The sequence below is a fragment of the Heterocephalus glaber genome, unplaced genomic scaffold, assembly GCF_053883595.1.
Source record: "Heterocephalus glaber isolate CG9 unplaced genomic scaffold, H.glaber_assembly_v1.0 deba00001140, whole genome shotgun sequence".
NCBI lineage: Eukaryota > Metazoa > Chordata > Mammalia > Rodentia > Bathyergidae > Heterocephalus > Heterocephalus glaber.
Genome location: NW_028258200.1, coordinates 3055608 through 3075649, shown reverse-complemented (window position 1 = coordinate 3075649; position 20042 = coordinate 3055608). Strand labels below are relative to the sequence as shown.

The window sequence follows — 20042 nt, the reverse complement described above, 5'->3', positions numbered from 1 at the left end:
TAGCCAACCAGGACTTGAGTCCCTCAAGGAGCTGACAGCACAGTGGGAGGAAGGTGAGGCAGCTCCCAGGCCTGGGGACAGGGCTGCCCAGGGCCCCACTCACCCCACAGCCCACCCCACAGCTCATCTCATGTCCTACCCCATAGCTCACTCCAGATCCACCCCACATTCCACCTCATGGCTCATCCCAGGTCCACTCTGCATCCCACCCCAGCTGCTGTCACTCCAGCAGTGCATACGCCAATTCTGCATTCAAGGAGATGGGGAGGTCCACTGTCCTGGCTTTTCCCTTGGTGCCTCCTGACCAGAACATGACAGGCTTCTCCCACCGCCCGCACAGTGGCCAAGCAACCAGCAACCTCTCTGTCAGGCTCCTGTTTGCACCGTCCTTTCCTAAGGTGGCTGCATGGCTTCTGTGTGAGGTTTCTGGCTTCTTGCCTCCTGACATCCTCCTCATGTGCCTGGAAGGCCAGCAGGAGGTGGACCTCTCCCAGTTTGCCACCGCCCACCCCACATCCAAGAAAGGCAATGCCATCTTCCAGACCTGGAGCATCCTGCACATCCTAGCCACCTCCAGCCCCTAATGGCTGCCTACGCATGTGTGGTGGGGCATGAGGCCTCCCGGATGGTGCTCAGTGCCAAAAGGAGCCTGGACACTGGCGGTGAGTCATAGCCAGGAGACAAGTGGCTAGCACATTGCTGGGGGGCAGCATTAAGAGGCCCCAACTCTTTCGGGGGGAAAGGCCCCTGCTGCAGCACAGCCCTGGCTCCACCTCCCACCCCAGCACCCTTCTTCAAGTCTGAGGTGAGCACAGGCTTCACCTGCCCTGCCCCAACCCCTCTACTCTGTTTTCTCACCACCTGCTGGCCTAGGTTGACCAAGGCAAAGTGGAGGTGGGTGTCACCCTGGATGCTACACAAGGGGTAGCCACTGCTGGATGCCAGGCAGGGACATCTGCAGGCATGAAGATGGATGTGGTCTCTCCAGATACCTGTGCTCCCCAAGGACATCTCAAAGTCCAGGAGCAAAGCCAGCACCTTAGGAAAGCAGAAGGGTCTCCAGAGACCCCTAATAGAGGAGTCTGACTTCATAGCAGCTGAAAATTCAGATCCATGTGTGCATGGCTAGCCCTGAACATGTGCTGCTCAGGGCCCCAGAGATGAGGCCCCAGTGTCAGGAGCACTTGCTGTGCAGGGTCCTTGCTGCCCAGCTGGGTTCCTCTCTGCTAGCTGAAGCCTGAACCTGGGACAGAGGTGATCACCTGACATTTGTGGTGCCTGTGCCCAGCCTCTTAGTCAAGGAGCACAGGGGAAGCCTCAAGTGAGCAGGAGCCTGGATCCAGATCAGAATTCCCTGGGAAGGGTGCTGTGCCTAGCTGCACTGGGCCCAGGGCTAAGACACCTGCTGCCAGCCCTGACCCCCATGCCTGTCCCAGAGTGGCTCATGAGGGCCTTAGGAGACCACAGTGAACATATCCTGACCCCTACTTTGCCTATGTGGGCCTTCTGTGGCAGCAGCCATGAGCAATGGCCCCACCCCATCTCTAGGTACCCCCTAGTGCAGGGCTGCTCCTCCATCCTCACACCACTATCCCCCAGAGGAACCCTTGATGCTTCATCCCCAGGCTCTGCCCATCCATTTGGGGTCAGAACCATGTCACCTGCCATACATTGGCCCAGGGCTGTTGCTTCCTCCCATTGTGGTCCTGCTCACTCCTCCCAATCAATGTGGGCTCCTTCTTGACCCTCTTTTCACTGAACAGAAAGGACTTTACTGAGAGCACCTTGCTGGCCAATTCTACACTGACCTGCTTCCTGGTCTCCAGTGGGATAGCCATCCTGGTGACCCCACCCCATTCCCTGGCCAGACCCAGGGACCTGAAGGCTATTTGACCTTCCTGCCCCTGGGTGCCAAGTTCCTGGGTCCCAGGTTCTCCTGCTGAGGACTGCCCACATGTATATGCGGGTGCACACCAGGGACACTTGAGCACACATACGTGCTCCAGTGTGTGGAGAGACCCAGCCCCCGCCCAGCCTTCTTTGGAGGATGTTGTGTCCTGTTCTGCCTTTGGACCCAGGGCAGGTTCCTGGGCTTTGCTTACCTCCCTCATCTGCTAGGGACCCCACTGCATGGCCCAGGTGGCATCAGCACTAAAGGAGCTAGAGCTGACAACGTGGATCAGGTCAGGGGTATGCCATCCACAGGCCATTGTCACAGTGTGAGGTGTGTGAGTCAGTGCTGAGGGGTGCACTCCTGATGCCAGCGTTGCCACATCTGTTCAACAGACCACATCAGCCAGTAGCTTTGGGAGGTAGATCTGTCTTCCTGTGGACTACAGCCCGGCCAGATGCATTAGCCTCCTAGGGCTACACTCTGGGCAGGGAGGGTCTACAGCAAGCACAGGCCAGATCCACTATGTACACTGCCTGCCAGGTTCCAAGGGCCTGTCCTGCTCCATGGCCCCTGGGACTGCAGTGCTCTGGCAATGAGAAAGTAGCACCCCCACCATACCCAGTCAGCAGGTTGTAGAGGCTCAGGAAGGCAGAAGAATTGCTCTCCTGGTGTGACAGCCTCAGCCACCCTGAAGCACACTGCCCCGCATCATGGCTAGTGAGGCTTCCTCTTTACATTTGTGAAGCTTCCCCATGGCTCTTCCTGCTTCTTCAATGGACCCTGGGCTCCTGACCTCCTCTCTCTGGACCTCCATCAAGACCTCCACAGGTCAGTTCCTCTTGGTCCCAGAGTCAACCAGCCATGAGTCTCCTTCTCCCAAACCAAACCACTCAGGAAATGAGGACATGGGCAGCTCCAGCAGGGCATGGTGTCCATCATCCTCATTAGGAAATAACTTTATAAGTCCCCTCCTGCCTCCTGGCCCTGCCTCTTGGCCCCTGGTGCATGCTCCTCACCTCATGGAACAGCTACATCTCCCCAAGTCTTCCTGCAAGTCTGGAGCACCATGAATTCTCCTGTCTCTCTGCACCAGCCACACCTGGTCCTTTGCCTGGATGATTACTATAGCCCTTCTGGTCTCTCTGAGACCAGCTTTGCCCCCTACACACTGTCTTGTCTTGACCTCTGTGGTCAGGCAAGTTCTTAAAACACTAATGGCTCTGTACTTCCAGTAAGGACTGGAAAGTAGTGAAAGACAGGTGCTCATGCCATGAAGAAAGGAAAGCGTCAAATAAACATTTAAAATCATGATTGTATTTAAATCCACAGAAGAGCTGAGGACTTAGAGAGGATCAGCTGACCTGAACTCCCAGTAAAGAGGGGTGACAGCTGCCCTGTCCGTCCTTGACACAGGCAGAAAAGAAGGGCCTCTGCCAGAGGAAGGGGACGTGAAGGAACCACCAAGACTTCACATAGGCATGGGCTGGCTCAAAAGAAACCCAGAAGAGCCCCAAATGCCAACTCCTCACCCCATCAATTCTCCCTGGGTCCTCTATGAACTGGGACCAAGTCAGGATGCTGCAGAGCTCCAATTTTCCCCTTATCCAAAGTGTTATGGTTCATATCTAGATGTCCCCCCAATGCTTTTGGAAGATGATTTGATGCTGGGGTCTTAGATCTGAGCTCTTTGCTTCTGGAATTTTCCTTGTAGTATTTTCAGGCCACAGCTGACTGTGTGCAACTTACCCTATGGGACTCACTGATAAGGAGGACTGCAGCACACTAGTCCCATGGCTTGTGATGGCTCCCATCAAGCCTTCCCCTTATGCATGGGGCTCCATGTAGGGTGGGGTGTGTTTGATGAAAGTATATTTCCCTGGGGCTGGATAGCAGCAGTTCCCCACCTTTCCCTGGTCCTCATTGCAGTCTCCAGCTGGGCTCTTTGTATTCACACCTGGTTATGACATAGCTTTCCTTAAGACCTTCCAATACCACGCCCCCTTTGCCATTAGGACAAAGTCCCCCTGGCCCAGTGCTGTCAGCTCTCCCACTTACTGTGTCCTGGAGCTGCCCACAGTCCCCTGGGGCATGCTGTCTCCCAGTGAGGACACTGTGGCTGCTGTTCCTTCTGCTTGGAATGCTGCCCAAACATTCTCCAGGGTTATACCTTCTTGCCTTCCATGCTTCACTCCAACAGCCTCTTCCTAAGTTTATCCTAGCCCTGGGTCTAGATCCACTTAGTGCCCCTGCCTCATCTCCTTCGCCCCCATTATGGTAGCTGGTTTGACTTACTGATGGCTGTCTTTGGTCCAGTTCTGTCTGCCAGCTTGGGTGGCTCTGTGGCTGAGTCCCCAGTGCCTGTGCTGGCTGGCAGGAGAAGGTAGTCAGATGCTTGGGAAGTACAACCAAGTGGATGGAGGCCCCAGGGAGACATGAGGTGAAGCACAGCCGCCATGTGCACGTGTGAGAGGGCAGGGACCTGCTCACCATGCCTGCTCCTCCCCAGGTCTGGTCACCACCACCAGCCCACTGCCCCAGAGCAGGCATGAGAACAGCAGTGACTACATGGAGACGGAGCATGATAGCAGCCTGTGGCCCATGCTGTGCACCTTTGTGGTACTCTTCCTCCTCACACTGCTTTACAGTGGCTTTGTCACCCTCGTCAAGGTGAGGAAGGGATTAGCACCTCTCTGTGCAGAGGCAAATGGGACAGGTGCTCAACCAGGGACATGGAGGGCTGGGCGGGCTGGCTGCAGGCAGGGCTGAGGCAGGCTGTGAAGCGTATGGGCACCTGTGGGTGGGGTAATGTCTGTCCCTCAGCCCTGCCCCTCTGACCCATGGGTGTCTGCAGGTGAAGTAGCCCAGCCAGGGCCGACATCATGCAGCCACAAGAAGGGATGCTCAGCCTTGAGTCCCATCCCAGACACCACCTCACACAGAGACAAGAAGGCCATACCAGGCTCCCCTCTGACCACACAGGACCCCACCTACCCTGTGCTGCCCAACAACTCCCTCTGCTCAGCCAGAGCTTCAACAGACTGCATCCCTGATCTCCACCACAAACACTTGATTCACTTTTCCTGCCTCCTGTTCCTCTGTTCATGCCATCCAAATGACCTCAGACCAAATGGCACAGGGGCTGAGGGAAAATGGTAAGAGAGCTCACAAAGCAGGACATGGCTGTCAGGTGTCACACCCGGGGAAACTGAATAAAGCTGCATTGTGAATTCAGTGGACTGAGAGCCCATCTCTCCACACTTCACACACATATACTTACACACACACACACACACACACACACACACACGGGTTCAGCTCACATGTGAGTCCACATATATATGCATGCATACACACAACTACTCACCATCCAACACATAGGAGACACAGTGTAGGCCATGGGCAAAGGGGCAGGCACGTGCATGTGTGGGTTCATATGTGCACATGTGGATGCACACGCACATGTGGACTTGCCTGTGCACATACATGGACTCACATGTTCACACATGGATTCACACATAAATACACATGGGCTAGCCCAGCACACATGTGGACACACACATGTGTAAGCTCAAACATGTATACAAATGGTCTCATACATGTGCACATGGACTCATACACAGATACACATGGAATCATGTGGACACATGGACTCATGCATGAACATGTGGACCTGTATGTGCACATGCACTCAGTCCAGTCCTCAGGTGGGAAATGGGAGCATTTCCATGTGCAGAGCCTCCTGTGTGTAAGCTTTGGCTCTTGCTGCCTGTGGGACCCTGGCTCCTTTCAGGGCCCTGCCTCATTGGAAAGGGTGAGAGCACTTCTCATGCACGCTGGGTGAGGAGTTCAGGAAGCCAAGCCTGCAGAACTCAGAAGATCCTAATGAATATCACCCTCTCCTGTCCTCTGTGTGGCCTGGAGTCTGTGATCTCAAACTCCTTCTGAAATCCTCACCCTAGGTGTGGTATCACAGAAGAGGCCTCTGGGAGTTCCTGGTCATGAGGTGGAGGCCTCATGATGAGGGGCAGACTCTTAAGGGGAAGAAACCCCAGCACAACCCTGCACCCTCCAGCTGTGAGAGGACAGTGACAAGGTGCCATCCATGGATACGGAGGAGGTCCTCACCAGACAGCTGGGGCCTTTGTCTCCACAATTCTAGCCTCCTGAGTGGGGCCAAATCCACAGTTTATAATTGTCTTCCTTTAAGATATTCTGTTGTAGCAGCACAAGCAGTTTAAGACATTGGCCAGCATCTCTTGACAGCCAATCACAGAGCCCAGGTTGGTGCTGGGTCTGTTCATCATTCAGCCAGATGAGGACATAGTGGTGAGCAGGGGAGGGCTTCATGTTGGCTGGCAAAGTCCTGAGAGTGTGCCAGGGTTAGCAGTCCTAAGGGTCTGGCTCCAAGATACCACCCAGTCCCCTCACTGGCTGTCCTCTCAGTGTGCCCCTTCATGAGCTCATCTGATCTATGGTCAGCTGGTTCCAAGGCAGGGTGGCAGGGCAGAGGAGCATCACTAAGGAGAAACAACAGTTTCTGGCATGGAAGGCAGGAGGCAGTAAAAGCAGCAAGCAAAGAAACAGCAGAATCTGTCTTTATATTCTATCCAGCTCATAAGCCTATTGATTGATGCCACCTACATCCAGGGTGGGGCATCTTTAATCCCAGCTTCACATCCTTAATCCAATATCACACCCTTAATCCCAGCATCACACACCCTGGGTCCAGCCATCTCTGTAAAACCCTACATATGACAGCATGAGGCTTTGAGGAAACATCTAGATGCAAGCCATAACAAAGCTGAAAGCACAAACACCTACACCTTGGAAACAGGCTTTAGTGTTGGTGCATGGTAGGACTATATTAAGAGGAAGTTTGTCCAACACGGAAAAAAAAAATCACCCATTTCCCCACATACAACAGTTGGACCGTTTATGGAATATCCAGCACATGACACATGATGATCAGCAGGTTCCCATAGGGAGCCTCCAGGCACTGGGGACTGTAGAAGGCAGAGAGACCTGAGACAGCAGCAAGAACACAGTAAAAAGACAAGTGGGAATCTGGGAGAGAGAAACAGAATCTGGCACTAAGATCAGAGGGCCATTTGGCGGAGCCAGAACAAAGCAGGTACTCTCCTATTGTCTCTCCAAACACTGGAAAGGCCTGAGATGGAGCAAGGCCCTGCCCACCACCCTCTAATGGCAAAAGGGGGTCCTGAGCTCAGCCTGGGGTGGCACAAAGTTTTTAGGTATGACTGAGACAGATGGACATCTAAGGGCAGAAAGATGCTGAGCAGCACCTGTGTCAGCGGCCTTTGGGCCATATATTAGGCAAGGAAAGCCAGTGGAAGGAAGATATACTACCCCACAATCAATTAAGGCTGTTGTATCCCAGAGGCATGCAGTGGGTCACACCCAGAGCTTTCGACTAGGATATATGTTCAGAAGGAGCATCTACCCTCACATCTTTGGTCAGGCAATTAAGTGGTCCACAGGAGAAATTGCATGGCTGCTTGAGATCTGACTGTGATGCCAGTGCAGAGGAAGCTGTGTGGATGCTCCAGGTGAATGATACAACTGTGTGAGGGTTTTAATTTTTATTCCTATTTTGATTTTTGTTGATGTAGTTATTGTTTCCTTGCTTCTTTGTTTGATTTAGGTCATTTTTTCTTTTTTTCCAGTTTTTCCTTTTTTATTGATATTGTGTGGTTATTATACTCTGTTCTTCAAAGTTTTCCCCCTTTAACTTGCAATTTCTTTTAGTGCTTCTTCTCTTCTATGTTTTAACTCCCTTCCCCACTATGTAGGGAATGGGGAAGGGGATGTTACCAGAGCCTCTGCCATGGGTCCTGGTCTGTGAGCCACCATAGCACAAGGCAAATTCAAGAATAGACAGAAACGAGAAATAGAGCGGAGAACCTTGAATCCTGGTCAGTGCTGCTGGGGATGGCGAGCCAGAGAGTCCTATGACAACGTCAGTGACCTCATGATAGGCACTCCTCTGCAGCAGGTGGTCTCTGGGAGGGCAGGTGTGTTTACTCAATACCATAAAAGGAAGAAAGCCATGACAGTGGGGGAGTACCGCCACCTGGCCAACAGTGAAAAGTACCAGACTCCTCCACACCAGAGTTTTAAAGATTTGGAGAGAAAAAAACAGAATTAATTTAATTAAATTAAAGATTTAATTAAATTAATTAAAGATTTGGAGAGAAAACACTGGAAGAATCGCCTCCATGGTTCCCCCATTTATGGTGCTGACATCAGCGGCTCCTTGTTTGATGAACACACAAAGCAGTGGAACCTTGGGCGCCTGGAAACCATTCTGAATCTGTTGGAGCAGGAAGGTGGAGTTGTCTTCGAGGGAGTCAACACACCCTACCTGTACTTCGGCATGTGGAAGACCACGTTCGCGTGGCACTCAGAGGACACGGACCTCTACAGTGTCAACTACCTGCACTTTCGGGAGCCCAACACTTGGTATGTGGTGCCCCCAGAGCATGGCCAGCGCCTGGAGCTCCTAGCCAGGGAGCTTTTCCCAGGCAGCTCCAGGGGCTGTGGGGCTTTCCTGAGGCACAAGGTGGCTCTCATCTCACCCACAGTGCTCAGGGACAATGGGATCCCCTTCAGCTGTGTGACTCAGGAGGCTGGGGAGTTCATAGTGATGTTTCCCTATGGCTATCATGCTGGCTTCAGCCATGGCTTCAACTGTGCAGAGGCCATCAATTTTGCCACCCCTCAGTGGATCGATTATGGTAAAGTGGCACCTCAGTGCGGCTGTGGGGAGGCGAGGGTCAGCTTTTCCATGGACATCTTTATGGGCATCCAAGACCCTGAGTGCTCTGAGCTGGCAAAGGAAGGGCAAGACCAGGCCCTTGTGGACAACATGGGTCCCTCGATTTCTGCCAGGCAGGAGGTGGCCACCTGCAGGGAGGACCAGGTATTCTGGGCAACTGCTCTGCATTTGGGCCACCTTCAGTCTCAGGAGGCTTGTGCTTCCTCAGGGCCTGTTCTGGCTGGCTACTTGGTCAGGGACCCTTTCCGCCCAGGACCCAGAATCCCCTCTTTGAGCCACGGAGATGATACTGAGCCTGAGCCAGACCACCTCAGCTCCTTGCTGCCACAGGTGGCCCACAGGAAAAAACGAGTGGCTCTCCACACAGCACCTGGCAGAATGGCCGAGGTCATCCTCCTAGGCACTGGGGGCCCAGGGTACCCCTTTCAGAGTGCCCCCGAGAGAAATAAGGGAAAAACTAGAATAAAATATTTATGAAAACTGATGCCACAATGTTGAATTAAGTATTAGCTACAAGATTCTAAGGACATTAAAAACATAATGTACCATGACTCGGTGGGGTTCATGGCAGGAGTGAAATAGTGGCTCTGTTGAATAAAATTTGTAGGAGGCTATTGGTAGGGACAAGCCTCTTGCACTAGGGCCCAACAGACCAGTCCAATGTACAGTTTAATTGTTCTAGCCGAGCTACAATTAATTGTAGGAGACTGTAAACAATTAACCAGTTATACAGTAATCCATTAATGTGTCTCTATACTTTGATTCAATTTGCCTATAAATGCCGTGAAATCATTTTGTTGACAAATTGTCTACACTTGCTTTGGTTCTAAGGGCTACAGGCTTTGTCAATCATTTTTGTTTTGTTTTGCTTTGTTTTTGTTAATTGCTCAAATAAACAATATAATGAACTTATACGTTGTCTTTTCAATAGTTTACACTAAGGGAATATAGAAATAGAACTTATCTCTGATAGATGGATCCAAGAAGAATCTAGGATCACCTTCATCGCTACTGTCTCAGTTACTTTTCTCCTCCCTGAGATCAAATACTTGACACCCAGAGTGAAAGGGGGAAAGGTTTATTGAGCTCATACTTTGTAGAGGTTTCAGTTCACAATTGGCTGGCTCCAACCCAGGGCAGCATGGCAGACAGGCATCACAGAGGAGAAACAGTCCATGACAGGCAGAAGGTAGCAAAAAAAAGCAGGCAAGGGATGACCACAGCTCTTCCTATCCTTTATATCTTATATAGGCTACTAAGGGTGGGTGGCACTCACACCATTAATCCTAGTGTCCTTGATCCTGGAATTGCACCATGAATCAATGCCAGTGTCACACACTCAATAGTCAGCCACCTCTGAAAAAGCCCCATCTGTGACTGCATGAAGTTTTAGGAGGACATCTAGACACAAGTCATAACAGATATATATGGCCTGACTTTGAGTATGGCATGTTTCATTGAGAGGTCAAATGCTAAAAGAAAATCATTTTGCCAACACTTTGGTACCATCATTCGGAATCAAGATTTTAGAGCACCAGAAAGTAACCCTCATTTTCTGTTTTGTTTTTCCTTGAGGAGTAAAAGTGTTAAAAATTATGACATTTATATTGGGAAGCACCTCCTAGTTGAAAAATCATTTTCCTTATTCATCTACTGACCAAATTTTAACTGTATGTCATTTTTAGTCATTTTCATTGCAACCTGAACTTCTCATATTAAAAGATTTGAAATTGAGCGAGTGCTGTTCTGATCGGCAAAGCGTATGCTTTTCATAAACCTTTGCTTCAACCCACAGTGCGGGCGCATGCACACACACACACACACACACAAAACTGAAAATTTCTTTTGCTAGTCTATGTCATAATGGATTGTTTAATTGGTTTACAGAATGCAGATGCATTTTTTTGGAGACAATCTTACTATGTAGTACAGGCTGTCTTGGAACTAGGTAGCCCAGACTGGCGTTAAACTGGAGTCAGTCCTCCTGTCTCAGATCCCTAGTGCTGCCATTAGAGGTGGGCACCATTACAGGCCACAGAGGGATGAGTTTTTGTTTTTTCAGATGAGGTCTCACTGTGTAGCTCAGGCTGGCCTAGAATTCAATTCTCCTGCCTCAACCAAATAAATGCTTTGATTACAGGTGTGGGCTTTGTTTTCTTTTACAGTATTAGTTTGTTTTGGAGCACACTGTACATTTTGTGTGTTAAAGTGTCATGACAATAATACATTGTGATGTATATTTCATTTTTTTCCGTGTTGATAACTATTTTTCACTCAATTCTCACGTAACTCAAGCTTTGAAACATACATGGGATTTGATTGAAAAATACTATAGATGTTTAAATAGAAATGTACTACAGTAACTAACACACTGCCCTCAATCCATTGCTGAATGCTCCCCCTTGCTGCCAACACATTTATCTCATTTGTTCATTGCTGGTGGTACTTCTGGGTTCAGAAAATCCTCCTGATTAGAAAATCTGGGCATATGTTTATGTCTTCCAGAGTTTTACTTCTTTTTATCTTCTGCAGGTTCATTGTTTCTGGTGTCTTCTTTTTTTTTCTGGTACCGGGGATCGAACTCAGGTCCTTGTGCTTGTGCAGCAGATGGTGAAACCACTGAGCTAAATCCCCTGCCCTAGTCTTTCTATTTTTATAGCTAGTTCTTTCATCCATTTTCATTTGAGTTTAAGGCAGTTGGGAGATATGGGTCTAGATTCATTTTTCTGCATGTGAATAACCAGGCATTTTTGGTGGTTGGTTGTTTGGTTGGTTTTGGTTTTCTGAGACAAGGTCTGGCTATTAATTTGGGCTGGCCTTGAGCTTACTGTTTAGACCAGAGTGGGCTCAAACTCACTCCAATCCTCCTGTCTCAGCCTCAGAAGTGCTGGGATTACAGACTTGGGCCACCATGCCTAGCAAATAACCAGTTTTTCAAGCACTATTTGTTAAAGAGTCTATCTTTTCTCCCATATATGTTTTTAGCCCCTTCACCAAACATTAGACAGCTCAAAGTACCTGGGGTTTGTTTCTGCATCCTCATTTTTGTTCTATACAACAATGTGTGTGTATTTTTAACCATAACCACTTTATCTTTGTCATTTAATTTAATATCTGGATTGTGATGCCTTCTGCTCTTCTCTTGTTGTTTGCTTCTTCTATTAAGGGTCTCTTCAAGTTGCATATCCATTTTAGCCTAGACTGGCATGCCTGTAAGCCAAATACTTGGGAGGCTGAGGCAGGAGGATCATGGTGAGTTTGAGAGTTTGAGGCCAGCATGAACTACAGAGTGGGGCTCTGTGTCCCAAAACCAAAAAAAGAATATAGGATTATTTTTCCTAGTTCTTTGAAGAATTCTGTTGGTATTTTGATTGTAATTGCAATAAATCTGTATATATTTTTAGCAACAGGGCCATTGTGATGATGTTGGTCCTGCTTATCAAAAAACAAGACAAACCTTTCAATTTTCTTTTCTTTTTTTTTTTTAAACAGGGTCTCCCTATGTAGTTGAAGCTGGCTTTGAGCTATGTAGCCCAGGCTGTCCTTAAACTCACATTGATCCTCCTACTTCAGGCTCCAAGTGCTGGGATTACAGGCGGGTGCTCCATTTTCTAATATCATCTTCAATCTCTTTTTTCAGAGTAGTACAACTTTTGTTACAGAGGTGTCATGGCTTGCATCTAGATGTCCCCCGAGGTCTCATGCGGTCATAGGTGGCTGGATCTAAAGTGTGTGATGCTGGCATTTTCTTTTTAGAAAGGTTCTCACTATGTAGTTCAGGCTGGCCTTGAACTCAGTGTGTACCCCATGAGGGCCTCCAACTCTTGGCAGTCTTCCTGCCTCAGCCTTCAAAGTGCTGGGATTACAGGTGTGAGTTACCAAATCTGGTGAATGCTGGGATTAAGTGTATAATGTTGGGATGAAGGGTGGGTACTATTTTAAGGGTGAGTAGCCTGGGATGTATAAAAGGGACACAAGAGGGTTGCCAGAGCTGCTTGCTCCTTGCCACTTTGCTGGTGGCTACCTTCTGCTGCTGCTGCTCCTCTTTGGCATGGACTGTTTCTCCTCTTCGATGTCTCTCTGCCCTGCCACCCTGACTTGGAGTCAGCTGACTACAGACTGAAAACTCTACAAAATGTGAGCCACATAAACCTTTCCTCCTTTACTTTGGGTGTTAGGTATTTCGTCTCAGCAAGGAGAAAAGCAATTAAGACAAGAGGTCTTTCTCTCCCATGGGTATATTAATTCCTAGGCATATACTTTTCTCTGTGTGTGTGTGTGTGTTTGCTTATTTGTTTTGAAGCTACTGTGAATGAGATTGTTTTCCTGATTTCTTTCTCAGTGAGTTCATTGCTGGTACATAGGAAATGTATTATTTGTTGTTTTGGGTTTTTTTTTGGTGGGGGGACAAGGTCTCTCTGTGTAGTTCAGGCTGGGCTTCAACTCACTGTGTAGCTCAGGCTGGCCTCTAACTCACTCTCATCTGCCACCTCAGCCTACTGAGTGCTGGCATTACAGGTATGCGCCACCACACTTGGCTGATTTTCTTTTTCTTATTTTTGTATCCCGCTGCTACCTTGCTGAGTTTATTACTCCTACAAGTCTTTGAATCTTCTATGTAAAGGATCATGTCATCGGTATATTAGGATATTTCAACTTCTTCCTTTCCTATATGTATCTCTTATTTTTTTCTCTTGGCTGATTGGTGTGGCTCGAGTTCCAAGTACTATGTTTTTAATTTCCATTAGTATATGATTGCAGAGTGTAATGATGCCATTTATCATGAGCATAGGTATATATACATAAGAAATATTCTCTCTTTCTCCATCTCTAGTTCTCTTTCCCAGAGGCAAATGATCCCTATCTCCATTTGAAGTCCTCTATCAAACAGGAGTAGTGAGGTAGGACATTCCGGTGTTGTTCTTGATTTTAGGGCAAATGCTTTCATTTTTTCCCCATTTATTACTATTTTGGCAGTGTTTTTGTCATAGATGGCTTTTAGCAGCTTGGTAACCTGCACATAGCACATCTCTTTCTATTTTTTATCCTTTTCCTTTCCTCTCTCTTCCCACTCCTCTCCCTCTATCTCTTGGTCCCCTTCCCTTTTGAAAATTCAAGATAAGATCCTCCTATGCCTATTTTGTCAGGATTTTTACCTTGCATGGATATTGGAATTTGTCAAAGAGTTTTTGTTTTGTTTTTCTGTATTGAGATGATCATGTTATTTTATCCTTCCTTCTCTTTAAGTGATGATTCCTGTTTATTGATTAATCCCTGCTGAACCATCCTTCCATTCCTGTGATGAAGTGAAGCCAACTTGATGAGATGTCTGATGTTTTTAATGACCTGTTGTACTCTGTTTGCTGGGATCTTGTTAAGGATTTCTCCATGTATGTTTGTAAATAAGATGGGCATTCAGTTTTCTTTTTCTGTTAAACCCTTATCTGGTTTGGCCTCAGAATAATGGTAGGTTCTAGGAATGAATTTGGCAGTGTTTCTTCCCTTTCAATTTCATAGAAGAATTTGGAGATTATTGGTGTTAGAACTTTTTTGAAATTCTTGTAGAATTCAGCAGTGAATCCAAGTCCTGGGCTTTTCTTCACTGGGAGGGTTTTTATGATTGCTTCTATTTTATTGTCTGCATCGGTCTCTTCAAGGCTTTTCTATCTCTTGATTCAGTTTGGGCAATTCATATATGTCCAGATATTTATCCATTATTTTTCTTGTTTCTCTTCAAAACAGTTTCTTGCAATCCTCTAGATTTTGGTGGATTCCATCGTGATTTCATCTTTCTTCTTCCTTTTTTTTTTTTGAGAAAGAGTCTTCCTATGTAGTTCAGGCTGAGTGCTGGGATCACAGGAATGTGCAGCCATGCCCAGATTCCTTTTTATTTTCTAGTTGCATTGTTACAGGTATTTTTTCTTTCCCTTTCTTTCTTTTTTTTTTTTTATTTTTTTGGTAAGTTTGACCAAATGTTTATCAATCTTGTCAATTTCTACTCTAACCTTTACAATACTTTTCTTCTACTAGTTTCAGATTTGGAATGTTCTGGTTTTTCTAGAATGTTAATATGCATCATTACATTATTTGGTATCACTCCATTCTTTTAATATGTGCATGCACTTGTTTCTGAGAACTGCTGTCATTGTTTCCCAAAGGTCTGGGTATGTTGTGCTTCCATTTTCTTTTAATTCTGAGAACATTAAATTCCTTCCTTGATTTTTCTTTGATCCACTGATTATCCACTAATATGCAATTTCTATATTTTCCCATACTTGCTGTGGTTTCTTTTGCTGTTTTCTTATTCATTCTGCTATGATATGATAGCATCCAAGAGATCATTTCAATTCATTTATATTTATTTAAGCATGCTTTATGGCCCCAGTTTTTATCTCTTAAGAAAAATAAATATTCCATTAACTTCCAGAGGGCTGAGGTCTCCCTGTGTGCCCTGTTCAGACCCCTCCATCCACTGGCCTCTCCTCCTCCCCCTCCTCCCCCTCCTCCTCCTCCTCCTCTTCCTCCTCCTTCTCTTTCTTGTGGTTCCCTTGCAACCCTTCCACAGCAAGTTTCTCACTTCTAATGATTTTTTCAAACGATCATTTTTTCTTTCATCCCTATTAGTGTAAGATATTACAGTTTCTGCTACATATGTTCCATTTTAGTATTTAATTTGTCTTGCTGTTAATTTCTCCAGTTTCTGAGTTAAACATTTAATTTCTTTTTTTTTTTTCATTTATTTTCAGACTTAATGCTAAATAGAGTACTGCTGGTGAATTACCTACATGGGAAATATCATCTCCGTCAATCAAAAGGTCAAGTCTGAGTTCCTGCCTCCTAGATAAACCAAAGCGTTGAAAAGGAGAAGAGGAAAAAAATGGAAAGAAAAAAGAAAGAAGTTACTTTCTAGCATTACTAGCTGTCTAGACCCACCTAGGAACTTGTTGCCTGTGTCTATGGCTGATGATATGGCAGGGATGAAGCCTGAGCATTCTGGTTCCCTGAATCCAGGTTCCACAGTCATGACCTTCAGGCCAACCATGGAGGAGTTTGCAGATTTCAGCAAATACATTGCTTCCATGGAATCCCAGGGGGCACACAGAGCTGGCTTAGCCAAAGTCATTCCTCCCAAGGGATGGAGAGCCAGAGAGTCCTATGACAACATCAGTGACCTCATGATAGCCACTCCTCTGCAGCAGGTGGTCTCTGGGAGGGCAGGTGTGTTTACTCAATACCATAAAAGGAAGAAAGCCATGACGGTGGGGGAGTACCGCCACCTGGCCAACAGTGAAAAGTACCAGACTCCTCCACACCAGAGTTTTAAAGATTTGGAGAGAAAATACTGGAAGAATCGCCTTTATGGTTCCCCCATTTATGGGGCTGACATCAATGGCTCCTTGTTTGATGAAAACACAAAGCAGTGGAACATTGGGCGCCTGGGAACCATTCTGGATCTGTTGGAGCAGGAATGTGGAGTTGTCATCGAGGGAGTCAACACACCCTACCTGTACTTTGGCATGTGGAAGACCACGTTCGCGTGGCACACGGAGGACATGGACCTCTATAGCATCAACTACCTGCACTTTGGGGAGCCCAAAACTTGGTATGTGGTGCCCCCAGAGCATGGCCACCGGCTGGAGCTCCTAGCCAGGGAGCTTTTCCCAGGCAGCTCCAGGGGCTGTGGGGCTTTCCTGAGGCACAAGGTGGCTCTCATCTCACCCACAGTGCTCAGGGACAATGGGATCCCCTTCAGCTGTGTGACTCAGGAGGCTGGGGAGTTCATGGTGACGTTTCCCTATGGCTATCACGCTGGCTTCAACCATGGCTTCAACTGTGCAGAGGCCATCAATTTTGCCACCCCTCGGTGGATCGATTATGGTAAAGTGGCGTCTCAGTGCAGCTGTGGGGAGGCGAGGGTCAGCTTTTCCATGGATGCTTTTGTGCGCATCCTTCAACCTGAGCGATATGAGCTGTGGAAACAGGGTCAAGACCAGGCGGTAGTGGACCACAGGGAACTCATACCTCCCCAGAAGCAGGACCTGATCACCTGGAAGGATGTCTGTGCAGCCAGGAGACCTTCACTGGGCCTGAGGCACTTCAGCCTTAGACAGGCTCTGCAACCCCCTCTGCCTGTGGCTTCCTGCAGTGAGACCTGCTGCGGCAGGAATGTGCGTCCTGGTCGTCATCGTTGTGCATCTGGGCGACCATCTGCCCGTGATGCTACTGCCAGGTCCAGGGCCACAACCTACAGCTCCCAAGAGCTCAGCCGAGCCCCACTGGCCTCCCAGCTTCCATCTGTCCCGGATACTCACCTGTCAGCTGGCAGACGTCATCGTGGCAGTCCTCCCCGGCAACTAAGGGGTCAAGAGCCCATCCACCAGGGTCTAGCCAAGAAGCGCAGGTTGGTGGTCACGGAGCACACAGCTCTGGATTCAGAGCTTCGTTCTAACCTGTGCATGGAGCATTGATGGTCAACCCTGTGCCTAAGAGCCCTGGACTTCAATATCTTGGTTCAGCTTCTGAATGTAGCTTAACCTCTGATCCCTAAACTCAGGGGCTGCCTTCATAGCCCACTACTCTGCTGTCTGGAGGCTTGCCTGTCATAGGTAACTCACTGAACTTGGAGCCACTTTGTAGGACATTGATCACGCATAAGTAAACTGTGATGCCTCCAGATGCTGCTCCGTCTGGTGGTAATTATTAAATTCGCCATATTTGTCCTTCCTCCTAGATCTTGGGATATTTTTCAACTTTGGTAACCTCTGCATCTTAGCTGAAGTTTCATCCACTGGACACTACATCTCAGAACTAGGTGCCACTAAGATTGCACGGAACCTGAACTTTGCAGGTCTCCCATCCTCTGGACCAACTGTGGAGGGTGCTGTACTTTCAGGGCTTTGGTTTTCCTTTACTTGCCTTCCATTTTCTCCCTCACTCTTACCTATTTCTTGCAAACTGAAGCACTTTTGACCGATGAGTTTAACAGAGTCACAGAAAGGTTTGACCTTTGTAAGTTACTGATGTATTTAAAATGTGTTGTTATCAAGTATTTGTTCATAAATAAATAAATTTAAATGTTAAAATTTGACTCTTTCTAATATTACAGTTTCCAATAGTGAGGCAGGGACAGAGGTTATTCTTTCATGAATTTTCTTAATTGTTTCAAAAACACTTAAATTTATTTTTATGGGCCGGTTCCATTGTTTGCAAGAGTGAATAATAAGTTTGGGGGATGCAAATTGGGTTCTGGCTATATCACTGGCTTGGGGTATTTGATTTTTACAGTTTTGCTTTGAGGGTGATATGGAGGATCTAAGCATGGGCAGTAGGAACTAAGTTGTTGGGAGAAAAATGCAAGTATAGAAAAGAAGTGTCATCACCTGAGTATTTTCAAGTCTTCATGGATTTTTGAAAACCGTAGATACATTTTACATTCATTTATTCAGCACAATCCACATGCCTACAAAGTAGTGAACAAGACAGTTTCAATTAGTAAAACGTGCTGTGAAGGAACTAAAGTAAGATTGGGCAGGATACCTTTGTGAGGACCACTTGACACAAATGGAAGGTTCAAAATGGTGTTTTGCACTTCAAAGGATCTAACAGAACTCCTAATGTGGAGCTTGGTGATTCTGATTTTCCAAACAGCAAGAGAGCTTATTTGTGTCTGGGGCATAGAGAGGAAGTAGGGAGGAAGGGAGACCATGTGGGCCTGGTATCTCACGTTAACTACTTGTTGTCATCACCTCAAAAGGTGAAGCCATGGGAAGTTTAGAACAGTAGCAGACATCATGGGATGTGCATATTTAAAAATTTGCTAAATTGTATGGAAAATGGGGAGACAGGAGAATCGCCTGGACCATCTATATAAAACAAATGAGACTGAGTTATTTAGACAAAAGATTAAATGCTGAAAATAAACAAAATGGGGAAATTAAGAATATATCTTGAGAAATGATAGTTTGTATACAGAAAGACATTTCTGAAAAGCAAGGTACCCCACTACAAACCACCCTACCTTTCTCCCACTGACAGAATTTCAATGAGGCTCTGAAATTTGAAGCACCAGGCAAAACGAAAGCAGGCGTGAAATAACATATACATATATGTATCTATGTGAGTGTCTCTTTAAATTTCTGAATAAGGAGTAGCAATATCCTCTTCATCTTTATGCTGTGTGGCTAGCTGAGCACCCCTGTCTTTCCTAGTGGACATGGAAGCTTAGTCCATAGAAAAAGAAGCTGTGAGACTGAGCTCAGGGACTGCAGGCAGAAAAGGATGGGACTGAGATGTCTCACTGATAGGAAGATTAAGTTAATATGGAAATGGTGGAACCACAAGATAGAACCACATTGAATTCACTTGGGAGAGATCAGCCCTACAGAGCTGCTGGACCCACAGTAGATCTTGCATGAGCAAGGAATAAACTGGTTGTATGATAAATGACTGAGACCCTGAGACCTTTTGTCCATTAGTTAAAGTCTTACTGCCTTTGGCATGCAGGAAGAGGACAGCCTTAAGCTGTCAGATGCCTTTAGTACCTCACCCAAAGCCATGCTTCTTCCCATTTTGGGCCATGTCCAGTGACTGCTTAATGCTAGGCCATAAAAGTTGGGCCATCTCTGCTCAACTTGGGACAACTCTGAAGAGCCACTTCCACACTAGGACTCCCTGCAGTATTGGCTGGAACCATCTTTGAGACTGAATCCAGTTAAATTTTCCCCTTTGCTTTTTTCCTTTCTTTGGTACCAGGGATCCAACTCGGGACCTTGCCTTGTGAGGCAGGTGGCAGAACCACTGAGCTAAATCCCTGGCCAAATTTTCCCCTTTGCTGAAACCTGCTACCTTCCCCTTCCTTTCTCAGATGTGGATCCTAAAAGCACTTAAAAAATAAACATCCTGAGTGCTGAACACTTATAGTCTGCTCCTTGGGAACCCATACTGCAGCACTACTCTAAGTCTCCATGGTGTGGTAGAGCATCCTTTCCTTGAGAGAATGAAGCTGGGTTACACTGCTGACATCATAATCCTTTGCATGATTGTTCAGGGATGTGGGGAGATGGAAATGTCCAGATGATAAACTCAGTGCCAGGCTTATGGAACTATTGATTCTGTAACCCATGGTGAAAACACGTCTCCTTGAGCATCAGAAATTACCAGAACAAGAAATGATTATCTTATTCTTGGCACTGATACAGGAGAAATATAACTCCCAACATGCTAGATGTCAGATGTGGTCGGTTTGTGTCCTCTGAAATTAAAGATTGAATTCCAAGGAACAAGGGAAGTCAAGAATAGGAAAGGTTTATTGAGAGAGAGAGCTCCTGAGAGACGGGAGGAGTCCCAAGTGCG

The 20042-nt window shown here is 47.1% G+C and overlaps 2 protein-coding genes across 2 annotated transcripts; both read left to right on the top strand.

The window, feature by feature from the left end:
- Positions 1-583: 583 nt before the first annotated feature.
- LOC147828354 (lysine-specific demethylase 4D-like) lies at positions 584-9371 on the top strand. The gene is given in 3 exon segments (XM_087210221.1): positions 584-662; positions 4401-4561; positions 7833-9371. Coding segments are annotated over 3 exon segments (1575 nt in total). The 3' UTR covers positions 9168-9371.
- LOC147828353 (lysine-specific demethylase 4D-like) lies at positions 8248-17704 on the top strand. Its single transcript, XM_087210299.1, has 2 exons — positions 8248-8374; positions 15437-17704. The coding sequence occupies exon 2, from the start codon at positions 15647-15649 to the stop codon at positions 17156-17158; it is 1512 nt and encodes a 503-aa protein (XP_087066425.1). The 5' UTR covers positions 8248-8374; positions 15437-15646; the 3' UTR covers positions 17159-17704.
- Positions 17705-20042: the final 2338 nt, after the last annotated feature.